Source organism: Dermacentor variabilis, chromosome 1 (assembly GCF_050947875.1).
Source record: "Dermacentor variabilis isolate Ectoservices chromosome 1, ASM5094787v1, whole genome shotgun sequence".
Taxonomy (NCBI): domain Eukaryota; kingdom Metazoa; phylum Arthropoda; class Arachnida; order Ixodida; family Ixodidae; genus Dermacentor; species Dermacentor variabilis.
Window position 1 is genome coordinate 18603991 of NC_134568.1, and position 21366 is coordinate 18625356.

At 45.3% G+C, this 21366-nt stretch overlaps 1 protein-coding gene across 4 annotated transcripts in view; it reads left to right on the forward strand.

Moving 5' to 3' along the window:
* The first annotated feature begins 32 nt into the window (after positions 1–32).
* The window catches only part of Psi (P-element somatic inhibitor), a 69428-nt gene continuing 48094 nt past the window's right edge, over positions 33–21366 (forward strand). For 3 of the 4 annotated variants that reach the window (XM_075685240.1, XM_075685256.1, XM_075685264.1), the window contains exons 1-9: positions 33–189; positions 1206–1302; positions 4964–5005; positions 5741–5777; positions 5924–5991; positions 10902–11031; positions 14956–15106; positions 15720–15818; positions 19206–19253. In XM_075685240.1, the coding sequence (XP_075541355.1) occupies positions 91–189; positions 1206–1302; positions 4964–5005; positions 5741–5777; positions 5924–5991; positions 10902–11031; positions 14956–15106; positions 15720–15818; positions 19206–19253 (771 nt within the window). In that variant the 5' untranslated portion in view covers positions 33–90. The remainder of the gene's footprint in view (positions 190–1205; positions 1303–4963; positions 5006–5740; positions 5778–5923; positions 5992–10901; positions 11032–14955; positions 15107–15719; positions 15819–19205; positions 19254–21366) is intronic. The other variant, XM_075685247.1, reaches the window with a different exon arrangement.

Here is a 21366-nt window from a genome sequence, read left to right on the forward strand (position 1 = left end):
CTTTCCGTCTTTTCTCTCTCGGGTTTTCCTGCGACGTGGAGCATTGTATCACGTGACAAATGTGCAACCGCCATTTTGAGGTCTTGCAGCATGTCGGATTTTACCGCGGTTGCGCCGCCACAATCAAATATTTCTAGTGGGTACGATCCTAGTGCAGCGTTCGCGGATGCTGTGCAAAGAGCGCGACAGGTGAGTACAATTACAATTTTGGCCGGTTATGAGTTGTATCAGGTTAAAGACTACGTTACTGATGTTGGCGTTCGAGAGGGGGGTCGGCTCATTGTCTACGTGCTGTGGATGGCATCGTGGCGTACCGGCACCTTGATCTCAGCAGCTAGCAGTGAAAAATAACGTCATGCCTGCATCTTTGCGCTGCCGCTGTGTTCAAATTAGTTAAGTACTGCAGAAATATTCTGTTCACGTTATGTCTTGTACGGGCAGCGTAAGATATAGTTGGTCTGCATTACTAAGCCTAATGGTGTGGTCGGTTATTGTGCGGCGTCACAACTCAATTTTTTGCCGTGCACTAGACAAAGTATTCGAACTTATGCCGGTCGCGTAGACAGATATAGACGACTGTATACGCTCTGCATGAAGGCTGGTCTGCTGAAACTTTTTTGTGCTCGGATGATTTTGTGATGACCGGCATATTGTTGCTAGATAAATGGCATGCTGTGGGAGCTAAGCCGAACGCGTGTACAGCAAACGACATTGTTGCCGTACCGGCGTTTTTCCCGAGCCGAAAGAGAATGGTTAGTGGGCTGAAAAAGTGATTGTATTCCAATTAATAAGCTAATTGGTTAATTTTGGTCTTGAGGTGATTATCCTTCCTCTTTGGAGCGCGGCTAATAAGGCCTAAAACGGAGGCCCATATCAGATCGGATCACAATTTTGAACCATGGGCGACCGCAACTAGTTGGCGCTCGCAAAATATAACGGATAAAGCAGCACGATAACGTACCACGCCCGTTTTTATAGGATTTTTTTTTATTGTGGAGCATTAACCTACGCGATTTTTTATTGTAGAGCAGTAACCTACGCGACCTTTTGGGATATCGGGCGGCGTGTAGAATGGGTCGTTCGTTTTAGTGGATCTCGGTCGCGTATTTTAAAGTTTTATCGCACGGAGTTCCGCCGTAGTTCGGCTCGACTGCCTATCCGTGCGATTCTTTTATGATGAGCGGCGATGCCGGTGCTTTGTGCAGATCGCTGCAAAGATTAACCCCCCATCAAATTCCGAAGCGGGCGCTATACCTGGCGGTGGAACCAAGCGGCCTCTAGAGGATAGCATGGACAGGAATGGTAAGCCTGCCCGTTTACGCTTGCTGCGTTTTATTGAGTTGTGCACGTTTTTCGCTTTATCCGTGCTTTCAAAATGGCTGCCTGGACGACGACGCCGGTACCAGCTCGTGCCACGTGGCGGCCTTTGTGTTCATGCAGACGCGTGCACATCGCGGCGTCCTGGTGTAGTGATTTGTGCATTTACACGCACTGATTTGAAAGTAGGGCGAAAAGATAAGCAGCTGAATATTAAGCTAGAACTTGCATTTGATCTGATAAATGAAAAAGTTCTGGTTGAAATGAGTCCATAGTCAGTCTTATGGGGTGAGCAGATGATAAAAGCATTCTTTAGAAGCCTTATGACATGACCTGGATAATTGACGTGAGTGCCTTTGATTCCCTGTGTTCCTTGCCACTGTGCACTAGAATCCTATGGTCGCTGCAGTTTGCAGGCAGTGAATTCAGTGTCACTGTACTGCTTCTCTGCAACTGGCTTTTCTTGCAAGCAGTACGATTTTTAAATGCGTGACATCTTACTTCTGTAACACTGATAGTACAGTTGTGATCAAATAAGCATGAAATTTGTATGCATATAGGTAAAAATGTGCGGGCACACTTCTGCCTTGACAAATAACTTGAGAACTCATTCTTTCATCTATAATTGCAGTGCAGAAAATTTTTCTGACATGTGTGGTACACATGCAGTATAATCGGGTAAAGTGTAAACTTTTGGTGTGACTTGAGATGTTGGTTTTAACTATGTATATCTGCTCTAGAGAATGGCTGTGATGCATGTATTGTAGTGTTGGTCCTCAACGAGTGCGTGAATCAGTGCAAAAGTTGCTGTTAATGTACTTTTAGTTGGTCAACTGCACTCCATATTAGTCATTTATCTGTATCGTGTATAAAGTGCTCAATGCGGAGCCAACCTTTCAACAAGGTGTCTTCTTGTCTTCATCAGTGTTTGACAAGGTCAAGGGAACTTCTCAAAATGTTGCTTCGGGTTGAGGCCTAGTTTTTGTTCCTATCTGCTACCTTTGCCTATTTTTGCACTTTTACTTAGTCAAAATATTTAGCAGAAGGTGCAAAGATTAAGGGGAATTTTCTGTAGCCTTTAGTGTGAGTGTTCCAAATAACAAACTTCTACATTGGTTTGACTCAATCTAGAAAGCTAGATGTCCTGAATGAGAAACTGTGTGATGGAACAAGTTTCATATGCTCAAGCTCGGTCCAAGCATCAGACACTAGCCTATTTTGCAGCTGCAGCAGGCAATGAGGCTCCTGTGAACATGCGAGCCAAATATTGCGCTGCCTGCAGCAGTGAATTTACAGTAACATGTCAAAAGAAGTTGGTCAACCAATGCCCTTGGCTAATTTCGTGATCGCAAGAACTTTGTCAGTTATACATAATTCCTAATTTTTAGTTAATGTCTGCGATCTCAACGATGGAAAAATGGTCGCATCTTTGCACTGCACCTAGCAGTGTCTGCCGAGCTTGGCATCTGACGTGAGTGGTGTTCTGCATGCAGCCAGCCCCCTTGACTTCTCCGCTGTACAGGTTTCGAGCATGCTAGCGGAGACGGAAAGAAAGCTTGGTATTGCTGCAGTAATTCCGTTTAGTTAAAGGATTCGAAAAATATTTCTGGCACGAGATTTGTGGGATGATGTACTTTACTAGTGAAGCCATTCTATGATTAAGTGTTTCAGGGCCCCTTTAAAGTTCATTCTTTCAAGGGCTCCTTTGTTGCTTTTTCGCGGTTTGATGTTTGTGCATATATTCAAGGTGCGACAAAGCTGAATGGGAACAATGGACATGTATTCACTGATGAAGACATAGTCATCAATGCTAGCCAGCAGTTAGCATAGGTTTATGAGACTTGTTTGTTTGCTACTTGTTTCAAAGGTACAATTTATCTCGCAGAAGGCCAGCCCACCAATTTCTGGCAGTGGCGGGCTTGCCTTCGTGTTCTAAATCCTGCAGATAATTCTTGTACTACAGGCTATTTGATTTTCTATTTACTGTGCATTAATTAGGTTTGTGTCATAGTTCGTGGAAGTAAACTGGTTTTGTGAGCCGTGCCCGGGAGCTATAGTAGCTCAGTTCTAATTACAACTTCCTTGACTGGCAAAGTAGTTTGTTTGCAAGATGCTTCCTTCTTTAGTAGAGAACAAATTGAATGCTGTGTTAGAAGTGTTTCAGCAAAATTTCAACATGTGTTTAACAACATAATTTCAACGGCACTTACATGCAGGGCTTGTTTGCCAGTGTGTTCTCATGTTTTCATCATGCATGCTATGCAAGTTGCAGGTAGTTCATAAGAGCTGCTTTTAAGTAGGCGTGCTCTCTTTTATACGAGTACCTGTACTTTTGAGAAACTTGTATATACGCTGGGGGGCTGTGAGTGGGCTCTCAACGTTCAGACGCCTGTTCACACCGCCCCATCTTAAACCTTCTTTCGTGCAAAATTTAAAAGGTTCCCGGTCATCACAAGCTTTGAAGATAATTGGAAACCATTCTACAGTTTCATTTGTTAAACATGCCAGTAAAATTTAATAATCTTGTTGTAGTGTCTGCTGTGTGAATTGCCAGGTCTTTTGAGATTTTGTACTTCCAGCATTATCTTAACGCGTATATTTATCTGAACTCTGGCGTTAGGTCGGAATGGTTGTGAAAGTGCTACTGTAAGCTATATTGCGCTTGGTTCACTGTGCTGTAGTTGCATTAGCAAGGAGTAGTTCTGCCCTCTTTAAAACTCCAAACGCTGGTAAGAAATGGTTGGCAATCAAGATAATTCAACTGCATATATTGAACAGAAACATTTTACTGTGTTTATGACGCTTTGAGCAACCAGGCTACAAACATGCAGCTTCCTTTAACTGACCTCAAATCCCATGCTGCTGTAACGATACTCTGAAGTTTTTAGCATTTACCTAAAAAATTTCGTACATCAAACTTTGAAATCTCCAGGTGCTGGGCTTTTTTTGATGGAATTCATAGATGCAATAGAAAGCGAACTCGGTAATTTCCCATAGCGAGACTGCACATGTTAATATAGCTACGGGGCAACTATAAGAACAAGGGCTTCTCTGCCAGTAATCTTCAAAACTTAAGTGTGCAGCATTAACACTAAGCCGCTTCTCCAGACACTGAATGCTGGGCCAATATAATACAAGGATTCTTTTCTATTTAGTGCGGCAGCCACATTTTGGTGAAAGTGAAATGCAAGAGTGCTTAGGGTTACGTGTGCTTTAAAGAAACCAACTGGTCAAAATTCAGAGCACTCTATATAATACACCTCTCGTGGTGGCAGTGCTCAATTGGGGCGCCAAACCTTGACATTTAATTTTGATCGTCTGATTCTGTTGATAATGTGCTTGGTTTGCTTCAACCACTGAACGAAGCTCGACAAGAGAAATAACTCATTGCTTTATTCCGGCTTGGTGCACTGGCTAGAGCCCTCCAGTCACTTTATTCCAACTGGAGGGTGTAAAAACAGTGCCAAAGCAGTGCTTGTGCATCCTTGCATAACCCTGAGGGCCTTTGGCTTGTGGAAGGGTTTAAATGGATGCTCCAACAAAGCAAGGTATTTCAGCTTTAGGGTTGACGTAGTCAGTGACGTTGCCTGTTTCTGGACAGTATATGTGCATATTTGTAAGCCTCTCTTCTTTGTTTCTGTTTAAGATGGCTCACCAGACGCCAAGAAACTGGCCGCCGTGAATGACCGTAAGTTTTCTTTGGTCACTAATTTTGCCTTTGTCTGAAAAATGGGAATGTAAAAAAGAAAATTGCGGTTTGCCAAGAAGGTATTCCTTCACACAAAGCATGGTTAACTTTTTTTTCTGTGTACCCTAGTTCTGTATTTTTGCATGATGTACATTTGTAATGGCAGTGATAGATCATGAAGATATTTTTTTCGAGTCGCAAATTTTCATGCAGTGGGAAACTTATTGCGGCAGGGCACTTGTACTTGAAATCTACTGGCTGCACTGAGCCTTAGAATATTAACCTCTTTCATGTCTTGGATGAGCTGGAATCATCCTGTGTTTCTCGTAAAAATTGCCAAGGATGAGATCACCGCATCAGCCGTACTTTACATTTCCTAGCAATGCTATGGACAAGCCTAGTATTATCTTGGTGCTTAGTCATGCTTTTGGTATGGCAGCACACAATTCACGGAATAGTGCAAGTGGAAGTTATACTATTATTTCTGAGGCAGTAAAGCATGTTGGCACGTGGAGTCTTTAAAGATTAGTCATTTTTCGTCTGAATTTGGGACAGTAGTGTAGAATGGAAAGGGTTAAGTGGTACACTTTGCATATTGTTTATCCTATAGTGTTCGGATTATCAGGCTCTGCAAGTGTAATACCTTGAGGGAAGACATTTGGGTCAAGAAAGTGACTATGGTTTTGTGTACTATGGTTTTGTGGGAATGCTCAGCATATTGCTGTTTTGTTGCAGCCTTTGGAGCACAGCTCGCGGCACTGGCTCAACAGAGGTAAGAGACTGTCCTTTGTGTTTTTTAAGGTCCAATTCATGCTGTCTAATTGACCTTTTTTTTCTATCTTCGTAGTTTTGTGTATAGCGACACATCTGGCTGATGCTTTGTGCACTGTTGCCTCAGAAACTGTCTTTCCATTTCAGGGGTTCCCTAGCAAACGCTGCACCGGCTGTTGAAGAGTGGAGTGTACCTGACAAAATGGTTGGACTAAGTGAGTGACCCTTGTTGCATAGTGTCCTGCACTGTCATTGTTGATCCTTCGTTAAAAGCAGCTCTGTGGTTGCTACAGATTACTGTAAAAACCGGACTATAGGTCGGACCGGAAGATAGGTCGATCCCCCAACTCATGAACTCTAAAAATGAAAAACTTTTTCAATGGCAAAAGTACCGAAAGACACCCTTGCCTTGAAACAAATGCGACTCAGCTGGTTGCACAATGGTGACAGTATTTATTTAATTGCTGCTCGCATGTGCACCTGGCCAAGTTTTTAACAGTATTGCGTAACCATCGACCCGTGTGCTTGTCAGCACTTTATTAATGGCGCTGAGCGGCGAAACAAATGAGATACGCGCATGTGTATATGTGCTCTTACTTTCGCTATTTCGCTGCTCCGTGCCGTGATAAGGTGCTGACACACGCGGGTCGATGATCACGCGATACTGTTAAAAATTGGCCGGGTGTACAGTACACAGAAGGGCACGAAGTGCGCAAGCGCTACTCCTAGTCAGAGCAACGACTTTGATCAGTCGTCCGAACTAGTCGGATGACGAGTGCTTCTCGCTGCCCAGTCCAGAGGCGCGCACAATTTCTACCGCTTTCAAACGGATGCATTCGGCAGTCACAGGCAGCGACCCTGCTCCCGGATGAACTTCGAAACCTTGTCTTCCAGTTCTGCGGTCCGCCTCCGAAATTACATTTTCTTTCGGTTGCTGCAAGTTGTAATATGCTGCTTCTGCGCCTGCTGGTACTGAATGCTTTTTTAGGATACTCCAAATTTGCGCTGGGCCTCCAGGTTGCCGTGGGCTTCTGCATACTCAATCGCCTTTTTCTTGAAGGCGACGGTGAATTGCCGCCGGCTTCCGCTCATTTTAAAACAAAATGTGAAAAAGCAGCCTTTAACCAACATAACTTTGCGACAATGGAAATGCAAAATGGCAGTGCCACAATGTCGCCGCGCTGCTACTGATGGCAATGGCGGCTGTTTACTTCATCCGCCCATCGTTGCAAGACTTCAGTAGTTTTTCTGCCATTGTCCGATATATAAGACGAGGGTCGACTTCGCAATGGTGTTTTGAAAAAAAGTTCGACCTACATTCCGGTTTTTACGGTAGCCGCCACAGTGACTTGGAGCAGAACAACATGCTTTGCATGCAAAATGTGTACATTGTCTGGCATGCAACGTATACTTTGATAAGCAAACCCATAATTTAGACTTGCAGTTAATGTCAGTGTGTTTTTCTCTAGGTGCAGTTCGTTAATTTTTGTATTTCTCAGCTAAGACTACAAGTACTGTAGACGAATAATTCGGACTCCACAGGGAACGTAAATAAGTCCAAACTATTGAATGTATTGAAAAAATTGTTATAAGGCCCCTGTGCCAGGAAAGAATGGTCGATACGTTGCTGCACATACTTCCGCTTATGTGCAACCAAGTCTGCCTGTGTGTCTACCAGTGTTGTCACTGTATGCCTGTTCAGGGACTGCAAAGGCTTGAGTGAGATTTGAAGCTAAACATGTTGACAGACTTTGCCTGTATCATTATCATTGACTTTCAAGTGGCTCCAACAAAAAAGTTTATTTTCCAAACGTTTTAAAACACTCTTCTCCTCCTTCAGGGGGGGAGGGATGACAGGGATGTTGAGGTGCAACTTCTAAGCTTTCCTGGTTGAGTGGGGAGGAGGGGGTGTTGAAATTCTTCTTGGGTACTTTAGGTGGTAGGTCACAGAAAACAACAAATGTTTTTAATATGAGGAGCCAGGATTCACTTCTGAATAAGCATGGCTTATTTAGCTTATTCAACTGTTTAAAGTGTAGAAAGTAGTTCATTTTATTTTTCGGCAGGTAATTTTTCTAATAAAATGTGATCAAAGGTCTCGCACAGTGGTCTAATGAATTGCTGTTTTGAGTAAAGGTTTGGCATTCATGTAGCCAAGTGGGAGACCTGTGCAATGAAGTAGGATGAATGCAATGTAACAAATATTAAAGAAATATTCCAAACTAAGAAAAGTGAAACAAATTTTCAATTTTTACCAAATTTGTTTGCAAAATGAGCTTAAATGCAAAAGTTGCATCAGTTTTTTTTGTTCTAGTTGCATATATCTCGAGAGATGAGTGCGCATATGTGCAATAATATATTTCATATCAATATATTCATTAAAAATAGTTACAACAGTTTGTGTAACGTGTGGTGGAACAAAATCTTGAGAAAACTGAAAAAACTTCAAACCATGTCAAAACAGAGGCCTAATATGCGGCAGCTTTGTAGCTGGAGCCCCCTGTGAGATGCACAGAGCCTTTTGTTCGTGCAGCTGCTCGGTGACAATGCAAAAAAAAATAAATAATGGCAAATCAGTTCTGTGGAATCCTGTATTCTGAAAGGCAAAAATTGGGGGGTCCTCCGCTCAAACCTAGCACGCTTGCTTCGGCTCGCTTGGCTGCCGCTTGCGCTCGTTCCCTTCGTGCATGCTTGAGGTGTGGGTGGCTTGAGCCGTATTTATTGAAAGATGTGTTGGCTTCTTCCTGCCATCATGTCTGAACTGCAGTTTCTTCCAAAGTGCGTGAGTTGAAAATTTCCGGCTTGGATATCGCAAGCTATGCAACGTTGAATTGATCTGCCGTATCAACTCTCATAGTGATCGCACTTTTTGTCAAAAAAATTGCCGTAAATTCAGGTGTGCAATCATTACGCGGGTTAAATTTCCCCCGAAAAGGAAAAAATGTTTTCATCCGGCATGAGCCGCGGGATGACAAGTCTGCAAACAGGAGACTGCCACTGTAATAGTGCGGGACACCAAAACAAATGTCGGCCGGTGGAGCAAGCCGAACGTGGCGAATGAGATTTTCTTTTCGTGAGTAATTACGCGCATTGAAACAGTTTCTTTTGTATCAGTAATGAATGTAATGTTGTTATTATCAACAAGTCTGTGGCAATAACCTAGCCATGTCCACTTTGAGGGGACAGAATTGGAGATGGGCGTGCTTAGCTGCCAGTGACATAAACACATGGCGGTTATGCTGCAGGAACTATGGCATCTGCCTTCACTACTATCCTAATACGGCACATTTCCACTAAGGGTGGGCGAATGTCTTAGCTGTGTTGCAAGCGTTCGCGTATGAATAGGGTACACTTCTAACATATCAGTGTAAACGTGGCTACTATTGTTGCCGCTCGCAATTTGTTGCGTGCCCACGAGTGCAGACAAGAATCGAAAGGCGGCTTTTTTTGTTGTTGTTGACCACAGCCATTATACAGTGGAACCCTGTTCATACGTTTTTCACCGGACCGGGGAAAAAAAATGTAACAGCCGGGAAAACGCAACAGTGAGGAAAGCTCCGAAAATGAATGAAAAAAAGTGCAGCTTCAACTATAAACAATTTATTTCCAGAGTGCGCTTAGGATCTAAAAAAAGTCCAGAATGGTGGCTTGCCGTTTCTTTCGCTCGCTAGAAATCGCTACACATTTCACAATAGCCTGGAGGGCCGCATTGCTGTCAGCGTCGCTGTGAGGTGCGACGTACCTGCGGAGGAGGTCCAGAGCCGCGACGGCTTCTCCAAAGCTAGGATTTGGCAACTCCCCGGCATCATGCGGCTCGTGCATCACAGTCTGCGGCTTCACTCGCGACCGAGTTGCCAACGATCTCGGCGATGCTCTGACACTCTGACGTCACGACGACAGCATCCACGGCGACGTAGTCGTCGTATGTTACCGCCATTTTGGCTTTTGGCGAGTTTTGGCCGGGCTTGGCTATGGAACTGGCTGCAAGAAGCCACACGTTAGTTCGATGGCGGCCTCTTGAACTGGCGTGCGGCTTCTTGCAGCCAGTTCCATAGCCAAGCCAGGCCAAAACTCTTTAAAAGTCAAAATGGTGGTTGGAGCGCGTTTCGTACCTTAGCTCAGGCGGGTTCGAGGGGCGAAGTTGCGACGTATCATGCGGGAACGTTTTCACAGCTACTACGTAACAGCGGGGTTCCTTATACATTGGATCCTATGGAAGCTATGCCGGGACCGGATGAAAACAACGTAGCAGCCGGGAAAACGCAGCAGTGAGGAACGTAACAGCGGGGTTCTACTGTAAAGCCTACAAATAATAAAGCCCAGGCAAGTTTGGTTGTAGCTTTTTTTTTTTTCATGCAAGTATGGAGAATGATCAAAAGAGTAAAATGGGGCATCTACTTAAGAGGAAGCTTTAGCTCGGGTGCTGCTACCATGTCTCCTATATGTTCAAAATCGGGTGCTCAAAACGTACTTTTGCCGTGTCGACACGAGCTGACAACAGACTTGCGAGGGTCCCCCGACGAGTGCAGAATCGAGAGCGCGAGGGAGGAAGGCAGGCGAGGGAGAAAGGCAGGCTGGAACGCAGTCGTTTTTTGTGCGCGATGAGGAGGGAGAGGTTTTACACCGGCTGCTGCCGCTTGCAGTGGGCCACCTTGAAGTCCATCCGTGATGCGGACAAAATGGGCCCATTTCCGCTCGCTTCGTATGCGCTATGCTTTTGACATTCACGTAGAAGCGAGAACCAGCATGCAGGTCAGTTCGCTCGCAGCTGCTGCCTCGCTTGCTTTATTTGCGATTGTAATCGATGCTTAGCCTTTCGGGCGAAACATTAATCGCTCACTTTTTGCAATAAGGTTAGACATAGCGACGAAAGTTTAAGAAGTGAGTTGTCTCGGATATTATGAACTTAGGAAACGCACGTTTTATGTCAGATTATCAGTCTATTGTAACGAGAGTCGACTGCATAGACTACTCATAACCATATTGGTCAAAATGAAATTTCATTGCACTTTGCCTTCGACTGCATTCATGCTGCTTACTGTCCAGGTTTTATTGTGCACTTTGAAGTGGTAGTGTTAGTTCTTGTGGCTTAGTCAAGCCAGCTTACTGTGTTGCTGATGTGCAGTCATTGGTCGGGGAGGCGAGCAGATCAGCCGGCTGCAAGCGGAGTCTGGGTGCAAGATCCAGATGGCCCCAGATTGTGGGGCTATGTCAGAGCGACCCTGCACCCTGACTGGACCACGGCATGCCATTGAGTAAGTCAGTCTTTCGAAAGCTCTGATGTGAACTTTACTGGCATATTGATTATGGGTTTGCAAAAAGTAATCCTTTTTGTGTAGCAGACACCAGTGGTAAGACTACTCATCTCTGAATGTCTGTAGTGGGATCGTTGCCTTCAATTCTGAGCTGCTGTAGTTTCGCTTGTAGTGTCTCACTTTTCTAGTTACTCAATGCAGTCAAAGCAGACAACTTGATAAGTTTAACATGCCAAGGCTCTATGGTACTAGTAATTATCTGTTAAATTGGATATAATTTGGCTGTAGCTGCAGTGTGCTGTTTGAAATTATTACTTTAGGAACAAAACAGGAATTCTTTACATATTTTTGTTCTATGCTGTCTTCGGCAATCGTGGGAGGGCAGCTGCAACAAATGGCAATTACGGTTTCAGGTGTGTGCTCTAGAAAGCCTTGGCGAATGAGATGAGTCACTTTTGATAGGGACTGCTACTGCTAAACACACTTTGAATTGTTTCATAGCGCGGCTATCAAGAGGGGGATGTCGTGACGCTTTTGTTTCCGTGCTCTCTCTGTAATTTTGTTACAAAATACCATGTAGTTCCGTTATCGTGATCTAAAGATGCAAATCCACAAGTGTTGCTCTTTAAGTTGGGGACAGATCGTGCCCGATTTTTTTTTGCGCATAACTTGATAACTGCATGCTCTGCCAGCACCATTTTGGTATCATTTGAAAGCTCACGTTTCTGGCTTTCTTTGGTGGTCGGCACCATTGCCAGCATTGCAGTCGCAAAAAAAAAAAAAAACGAAATTTGCGGCTATTGGTCAATTCCAGCATTTGACCAAAATGACTAGTCATGATTGGCTCCAAGGACCACAAGCGCTCAAACGACAGCCATCAGTTTGGCTGTCTCGCGACTGACACTGGATATGCTGGAGGTCCGACAAAGTTTCGTTTCGTGAATCATTACTTCCGAAAATACTTCCGAAAGCGATTCCGTCATCGCAGTTCGCACAGACCTGGCAGTTCGCCGCTTAAAGTCGACGTCTCGCAGCTTTGCCGGATCCCACATATCCGCGCGCCGGTTACACGCGGAAGAATTGAGCACATTTGTTGAAACTGAAGAGGAAGTGGATAAGAGCACATGAGAAAGCTATGCTTGACAAGATTGCATCTACGACGGCCACGGAGCGAAATATTGGCGTTTTGTTGAAGATGTGACCGCCGACAGTGCAACAGGCCTCGGTTGCAAGGCCCGTATGTTGTGTTTGGACATGAAGCAGTGACTCGGCATTTTCTTGTGTAATTTTTGCGGTGGTTCTGCATGGCTGGTGCGGAGCGATTAGGATTACGGTCTCTCTACTAAACTGAACGTACTCGCAGTGCATGCTATGTCGTCGACCGACAATGGCCAAATGTCCATGAAATATACCTAGTGCCTACTAATATACTTTGGTGCGGTTTTTTAAAACTTTCAATCAGTAGTGAAATGTTTTTCATTGTTTTCCCAAAACCACAATTTAGGTGCTGATGCTGTATTGGAGGTGCGTTTTGTGCTATCACTGTGATTCTTTTTTGTTCCAGAAAGGCAAAGCTATGTAAAGTGCAAATAAGCGAAATAATGTTGCATGTATTAGAAAATTAAAAAAAAAGTTCATTGAAAAAACATTTTCGTATGTAGATATTTATTGTCATGTATAGTTTGGTAGATCACTCGCCTCCAAGCAAATTATGCAATAAAGCTGAATTTCTTCAATTTCTGGAAAGTTGTTTACTCTGCAAGAAAACTGGTTGTATAGTTAAGCGGGGATATGGGGAACCAAACGAACTTTTTTTATTTACCAGCCGATTTTGATGAAATTTTACACAGGTGTTAATAATAATACATAAACAAAACTATGAAAATATGGTGAAAATATGGCTGCAATATCTGAAGTACTTTATTGTTTACAAAATTTTTCTGCTTTCATTTTTGCAAAATGCCTGCACACCTGTATATTGATGCTAGGAGTTCAAGCAAACATTGATAGCACTTCTATATGTATCCTCCACGCAGTGACATTCCTGTAATTTTTTTTAGCATAACAGAATTTTTTTATATTTTCATTCTTTCGGCAGCTACTTCAGTTGCTTGAAAATCTCGACTGGGAAAACAAAAGATAACAAATTATCGAAGCAAGTATTTTGAAAACAAAACATGTCACTGTGTGCAGTGGTGCACGATGAGTGTAACAAAACAAACAGTATAAAAATATTCATAACGGTGGCTGCGATATTGGCTTTGCAAGTTGACCTTGGTCGTAGAAAAAAGTTTTGAGAAAAAGGTGTTCGAAGTTTTGGGCCATGTTTATTCGACTAGAAACCACTGGCCTTGTAGGTGCAGGTGTCAGGTTGATCTCTTGGCTTCTTGGATCTTTTATTCTTGCTTTCATGTGCTTTTTGTGCCATCTTCTTGCGCAAGGCATCTTTCTCAGCCGCTCGGCTCGCTTGAGTCCGTCGCCACCGAGCATGCTCCTCCAGCCGTAAACCCCATCTTCCGTTCGGTTGCCGACACAGAACCAAGTGACGCGCGGACAGTGGCGGTGGTCATATTCAACACCTCCGACAAGATGAATTGTGACTCAAGATGCGACTGTATGGTGCGACCGTTGCTGATGCACGGTTAGTCTTCACGGCCGGCCGACGCACGCGCTTGGACCGCACTCTCGTCGTTCATCTCGATAACTGCTGTGGCACAATTGGGGTATGTCGCGGAGCATTTACGGGGCGTTCCAGGCCCGGAAGCATCGGAAACGGCCGTTATTAGTTCGGTATCATCACCACTGGAACTCAAGGCTGCAACAGCCTGCGAACTACCCGGCAATGCGTCGATAGTCTAACCTCGCGCGTGGACGCATCTCTGCTAGGACTACTTATCCTTCGGATGTTCGGCGGCTTGCGCTTGCGGCTGCCGAAGCGGTGCTTGGTCGCGTATTTCATCGTCCACGTCCGCCCAGTCATGCTCGAAACCACAAAATGAAATAAAAAAAACTCAAGTCCGAATAAAGAGATGAAGCCGCGGCGTACCTTGGATATCCAGCACGTAAACAAAGGGGCAGCAGCCAGCGCGCGAAGAAACGGGAGAAGCACACGCCGCAGCAGCTCGCTTCCAGACCCAGCCAATGGGGCGGCTCATAGATCGCACGTGACGGAGCAAGCCAATCGGCGGCCGGACAAGCAGCTCCGCGACCTTCAGACTTTTTGTTTCTTTATGCTTGCTCTTCTCTCTATCAGGAAATGAAATAGGAGTCAAAAGGCGAAGAGGCACGCTTTTCAACGGTACCAGCATGGCCGCGCCGCGTACTGCCGTTCCGGAGCTAGGGACGCTCGAAAACCGAGACTTTTCCACCGATTTTCACGAAATTTTCGCTGTATTGCCTTATGTATATATTTATTTATGGTACTTAGCAGTCGTTTTCAGCGGAAATACTTGGAAAACTTATAGAAAAGGGGTCAAAGATTAGTAATCTGCAACTTTCTAAAAACTGATTTTTGGGTCGCTTTCCCAGAGTTTGATCCCCGCGTCCCCCCTTAAATCTAGCACATTGAAATAAACTTCGCGAATTTTATCAAAATCGATCCAAGACTGAAAAGTTTTGAACTGCAGGGTCCCCCCTTAAAGTATCACCCAAAGTGATAATGCACGCTTGCAAATGTATGCCTGTTATCTGCGAGATACAAAGGATAGGGAGGTAATGGATCTCTTCTGTGTTTAGAGCCATTAGTGCAAATAGATGTTTTGTAAACTTCCAACTCAAGATTCTGAGAGTCCAGGCTTATATTGTTTTTTTGTTCTGGCTTTGCGAAGTTGTAGATTGCTTGTGGCTAGCTTATAGCCATGTTAAGAAATGTAGGCAGATGGTGGTGTCTAACAGCCAAGTCATTGCTGGTGTGTCTTTATGCAGGAAGGCAAAAGAAATGATCAACCAAATAATAAGCCGTGGAGGGGATCCAAGCCAGCTAAATGATGGCCACGTCGTAGTGGAACTCATGGTGCCGGGGCCCCGGGTGGGCCTGGTCATCGGCAAGGGCGGCGAGACCATCCGGGGGCTGCAGGTATGATGCTAGCACTTGAACATTATGCAGTGTCGCTGAATTGCTCCCCAGGAGCTCTCTGTTAGATGGGTGGAGCAGCCCAACAGTCTTTGGGACTGCTCGAAGTGCGTCCACTTGAGCCTTCTGCAGTGCTCCATCTCTGAAGGTGAAACAAGGATGCAAAAAGCAGGCTGCTCAGCTACCAAACTTAACTGCGACCTGCAGCTTGCCTGTGAGCTGTAGCATGTTAGGATCTGGTACAGAAGCGCAGCAAATTGGAAGCGTCTCCTATGGGCATAAAGTGCCCTTAGCACACACTTTACAAGCAAAATGCCAGCTGTAAAATTCTTAATGCAGATTGTGCATTGTGAACTGAAAAGGGCCGCAGCTTTAAGCTCTAAAAAGCTAAGCTCGGAAGTGTCATCTCCATAATTCTGTAATCCAGCTTTTTTGCATTATGTAGAGTGCAGTGTGGCTTAACATACTTGTAGTGTATGGAAAGTTTTCTGTACTAAACATTGCAGTGTTCCTCATGCTACTTCAAATTTTCACTGCCTGTGTCGTACAGCATGCAATCACTAGCCACAAATACTGAAAAATGAGAGTACGATAAAAACATGGCCGCCCTGTGCAGGAGCGAGCCAATGTGAAGATGGTGATGATCCAAGATGGCCCCCAGCAGTCTATGATGGACAAGCCCCTCCGCATAACCGGCGAAAAGAGCAAATGCGAGGTGAGTAAGGCTGTTCTTTTGTGATAATTTTTAGTTGTACAGAATACAGCTGTTAAACCCATCTTCAGAAGTGTTCTACAGTCAAACCCAGTCATATCGAACTTTAAAAAAAAAAGCCTGTCAGTTCGATATAGGGCCTGCTAAATATACATATATAAGCCTGATAAAAAAAATCGTCATCAAACGTTATCAAAGCCCATACTACAGTAAAACCTCGTTAAACCGTACCCGCTTAAACAGTAGTTTAACTTTTAAGTGTAGTAAAAGCAAATCCGCGATTCAGCGGCCATTGAACATGCTGTGTTTTGTATCTGCATAAACCGTACCAGCTTATTGTGTACGCATCGCTTAACACGTAGTGTTTCCACTTTTCGTCGCTCAAACACGGCGATGTGTCGTCTCCATCGGGCGACCTGGCAGAACAAAAAGCCTCAGATATAGGAACAACGGCCTCCAAGCGCCCTGTACGCTTGCGCGTAAAGCCACATTAACATCATTATTTCGGCGCCGTTCCAGAGAGCGTTATGGCGTCGTGCAACCAAGGAATCGCGTCCTGTCGAACCTAGGATAAAAAAGACACCGGGTGCTCAGCATAGAAAAAAAAAATTGGACATCGCTCGTGCTACTGAATGTGACGTGACTAAGCGCTTCCTCTATGGTGGGGTCCATGTTGAGAGCATTCTCTGAATGCAATACTGTTTGAATTAACTGTCACAAATATTTGTGCATTTGAATTGTTGGCTGTTTTCACCCATTAGAATTCACATAACTATGGCGGGACCACAGCGTCAGTTTGAATAAACCGAACGTTGAGAATTAAGCATGTTCGAATTAATGAGATTCGACTGTACTAAACTTCAAAGATTGTTTTCTGGGAGCATATTAATCGGTAATATGTATTGGGTCATGTTTTTGCATTCTCGATCATGAATGTTGGCACAGGGAAATTGTTCGATATAGGATCGTATCGTGAGGTTCTACTATAGAGTGACTGCAGTTTACTCAAGTATAATTTCAAAACTGGTATTCTGCCACTTACCTGTTCTCTGCACTTATCCATAACTTTCCAGCAGCATTTCAGAGCTGGGAGGTGTTGATCAAGTGCTATAATAATGAGCTGGAGGATTTCGCTGACGCCCCAAGGGCCCCATTCGTGCCCCATGAAGGGAGTTAGATAGTACCCATCCAGACATGCAACTGGCTTTCTCGAGCATTGCAAATGATTTTACTGCTCGTATTGCAAAACCTGCCGTGGTAGCGTAGTTGCTTTTGGTGTTGCGCTGCTAAGCGCGAGGTCGCGAGATCAAATCCCGGCCAGGGCGGCTGCATTTTGTTGGGGGTGAAAGGCAAGGACACCAATGTACAGTGGAACCCCGGTTATACATCCCCTGGTCCACCGTTCCGTCCCAGGCTGGGACGGAATGGTGGACGAAAGAAAAGTGCCACGGGTCTCTTTCCTCGTTCAGTCTCTTTCCTTTTCTTCTCCACAATCACTTTCTCCCTCTCTTCTCGGCGGGGTCGCGTTGGGGAAGCGTTTCGCTTCGTTTTTCAGCAGCAGATCGCTGCAAGGTAGCGCAGAGAGGCCTAGGTTTGTCGCATGTGTTCTTTGCTGTAATCCTAGTGACCAGCGTTCAGCGGAGGTTTCGAGTTGTGTAGGCTGTAGCATCGAACGGCTGGCTGGATCGCTTTAAAAAACGAAACAGGATGGTGTACAGCCGCTCTTGCGGAGAAAGCACTTTCGTGGACGTTTCGACGGTGAACGAGTGGATGTAGTCGCTGCCGGAGATGATTGCTGCATACAAGCAGTGCGACGTTTTCTGCGCCAATGAGAGCGGTATTGTTTAACATATGCAACCCGGGCAAACCCTTGCGTTTAAGGGTGACAGCTGTCATGGTGGCAAGCGTAGTAAAGAGCGTGTGACGGCACTATTCTGTGCTAACAAGGACGGCTCCGAGAGGCTGCCCATGCTTATGGTGGGAAGTTTGGAAAGCCACAGTGCTTTAAAGGCCTTGCGAACCATGACAGACGGGATCATGCGCCATGGATCTTTCACCCACCCAGCAAAGTCTTGCAGCGAGGTACGCTTCATTTTATTGGTGGGTGTGATCACTGGATCATTTAGCTTCTCCCCTCTTGGCAGTGGCTCTTTTAGCTTGCGAAGAGCAGTTCCCAGGCACTTCGCCACACGATTGGTGCAGGTTTTCTTTTCAATATCTACAGCACCACCATAGACATCTGCATCTACAACTGCGGTGTAGGCTTTGGAGTCTCCCTCGCTGAGGAATTTCTTGAAGTACAATGGTGTGTCCTTGGTCTGGCTCCCTTGCCATATCCGTATGGCGGCTTCCGCTTCCATTGCACGAGATGAACAATGAGCATTTTGCTCACACACTGGGCCATGAAATGCTTGCCAGATTTCCTCTTCATCTGGCCGGGCGTTATGCTGACTGCAGGCTAGGCAAAAATTGGACAGGACTTGGACAAGTCCAGTGTCAAGGGACACAACAGTTCCAATACCATTGTGGCTTTATGGCCTCGTTCGTGCCACGTACCGTCATACATGACGGCAATTTCGTCCCCGCCCGCGTCACTCGCTGTGAATTGTCTGGCTCGCGCAAGATTTTCGGCGATAGCATTCATTGCCGCATCATCAACTATCCGGGTGATGGCAGCAAAAGATTTGTGATGCATTAACTTTTGCAATCCGACAACTGCAGAAAATCTGACCAACTGCTCGTAACCAATTCCTACAGAGTACGTGGCCACAAGAGCTTTCACATTGCCAGCGAAGCTATCGTGTGCACTCCCGTTGTCGTAGGCTCTGGTTGCGCGTGGTCCGTCGCCTCCAGCACTTGTGCTGACCTCCCCGTCCGGAGAAATGCGCTGTGATGTGTACGTTGCTGGAAGAAGGCGGCAAAACAAAAAATGCATGGTCAAAACGACACCAAGATGGAGCAGGCAGGCCTTAGAGCCGGAAATGGCGCGCGCGCGAAGTTTGACTTCATTTTGGCATTCGCGCATGTTTTGTGCCCCGCGGTGGCCTCAAAAGTAGCGCTTCTTTTTACTTCGTGGTTGAATTAGGTGCTGATAATTAAAGAACAGGTAGTTTGAGACATACAACCCAAAATATTGTTTTTCAAAAATGGCGATTTTTCGTGTTTTCGAGGATCGCTTCCTCCCTTGGTGTCACAATACAGAGGATGTCAGCTGTCGTAAATTAAAAGCTATAACAGATAGCACAAAAGTATCAGATGTGATATCAGCTTAATACATGATTTACCCACCAAATTTTATTAAATTAGTTTCATAAATATTGAAACTAGCTTTCATTGCCACGTGCATACCAAGAGTTGTGCCCTCTAGAGTGTCTTTGTACTCCGTTACAGTACGCCAAGCGCCTTGTGCTGGACCTCATCACAGAAAAGGAGCTGGAAGTAAGTCTCAGCTTTTCTCTAACTTTCCATGCAGGAGCATTGTCCCTCCAGATGTGCCCCCCCCCCTTTCCATCTTTAGGGATCAGTGGTGTGCTTTCCCTGTTCCCTGACAAGGGAAGGTACAGCATTTGCAGCCACAGGGCATGGTCTGTGTGCTCAGCCTGAAAGTATTGCGGGGCACACTAAAACCCTGTGCCACATGTGCTTACATTAGCAGCCCCAATATAGGTCATCTTGTCATAACTACTGTATTTACTCCTTATGATAGCACTTTTGATATGATCTCGTTATCACTTTTGATTTTACCTCATGATAGCATATTATGATAGTGCATTGAGGTGGCGCCAGCCGCCCCGTGTCCGCGTTGCTCGCGATCGGGCTAGGCGCGAGGAGAGCAAAAAAAAAGCGTGAAGCGCAGCGGCGCCCACCCTTCGCCCCCCCTCTCAGCGAACGATTATTGATCCGTTGTGGTGGCTTAATGACCAAGGCAATCTGCTGTTGAGCATGAAGTTCGCCCCCCTCGCAGCGCCACGAAAGCAGCAGTGGACAGCCCTGTTGATAGAAGGCACCGCTAACAAAGTGCGATTGTGTATTGCTTGAAACAAAGCTGCAAATTTTGCAAGGCCCAAAGTGCGAGTTCACACAGAAGTGCTACAATCATGACTGCCACAATCGGGGGCCAGCCGGTGACACTACTGAGCAACGACAAAACAGGTGGTGCTTCGATGTTTTTGAATGCAGATAGTGCTGCCTAGCTATGCAAAGAGATTGGGGTGATCAATGCCGTGACAGACGGCGTTGTGCAACGGGGGCGACAAGATTGGCAATGACCTGTCCTTGACACCGACCCCGATGCTCACGCATAGTGCACTGTCGTCTGTCGAGTCACTCATTGATTTCCTTCACATTTTATTATTGCCACTAGCGTTCGCACAGCAGCTGGACAGCGCAGTTGTTTCAACATCGCTGAGAAAAACGTCCATCGTTCGAAGGGGCAACGGGAGACGCTTTTGCGTGTGCTGCAATGAGGAGATCACAGCGATGAAAGTAGTCGTGCAATAACTGCTGTTCGCCGAAATCGTGCAGTGTTTAACGAGTGCAATGCCGTACTGTCTGCGCATGCATGGGTGTGCGGACGCGAGCTTGCTCGCATCTGCAAGCTTACATGTCGTTCTGGGCTATAGGGACGAGGCTAGCGGCAGTAATGTAGTGAGCTTTGCATGTTCATATTAAATAAATGGTGTTATCACTTTGTAAATGCTGTCGACACTTTTTTGTATGGCCTACACTCGAGGCAAGGTTTTTCTGGCCTCGGACATTCGGGGGTCGGCTTAGAATTGGGGCTGGTTTAGATTCGAGTAAATACAGTAATAGTAACATCCACACAGACAGCGACCCCAAATTGAACCTCAGAAATTGTATTTCAGGCTTTGTTATTTTCATGAAGCCAGGTCGCCATTTTGTTGTATTGCTAATTCATACACACTACAGCCAGTATGGCTCCATTTTCAAGCCTTAGGCTCTGGTAATGCCTGGCAGAAAGTAACTTCATCCATTTGGCTTTAACACAGTATCTTTGACTGAGGCTGGACACCACTAACTATCATGTTAGGAAGCGATTGAAATCATTACAAAGGGAAGCTAAACTTTGAAAAACCACCTGTAGAGCTTGAAGCATCTGTACAACTCTGCAGCTGTTAAATTGTGTCTAAGGCGAAGGAGATTTCACAAGTTTCCAGTTGTGCACAGTTACGGTTTGTTTACCATTCATGAATTTTGGGCTTCGGCATCCTTGAAATATTTGAATTGTCCTTTCATTTTGAGTAATGTTCTGTAAGGACCCTCAACTTCCCACTGCCCAAATAGGTTTGAAACAAGCGTTTCAATGGTGACATCTGTGTCGACTAGTAAAAGCATTCCTTGTGTGCCACTTCACTGCAGTAGCCAATGTTGAGGCTTGTGTAGCGTTCCTTTTGCTCGCCTTTTTTCGCATGAAGAAATATGGCGCTGCAGCTATCTGAAGGATCAATCTACTGTTTACAGCTGTACTAAGATGGCAATGCTGCATAATTGGAAAAGTTGTCTGCTGTGAAACTGCACTTCCTTGTCCAGT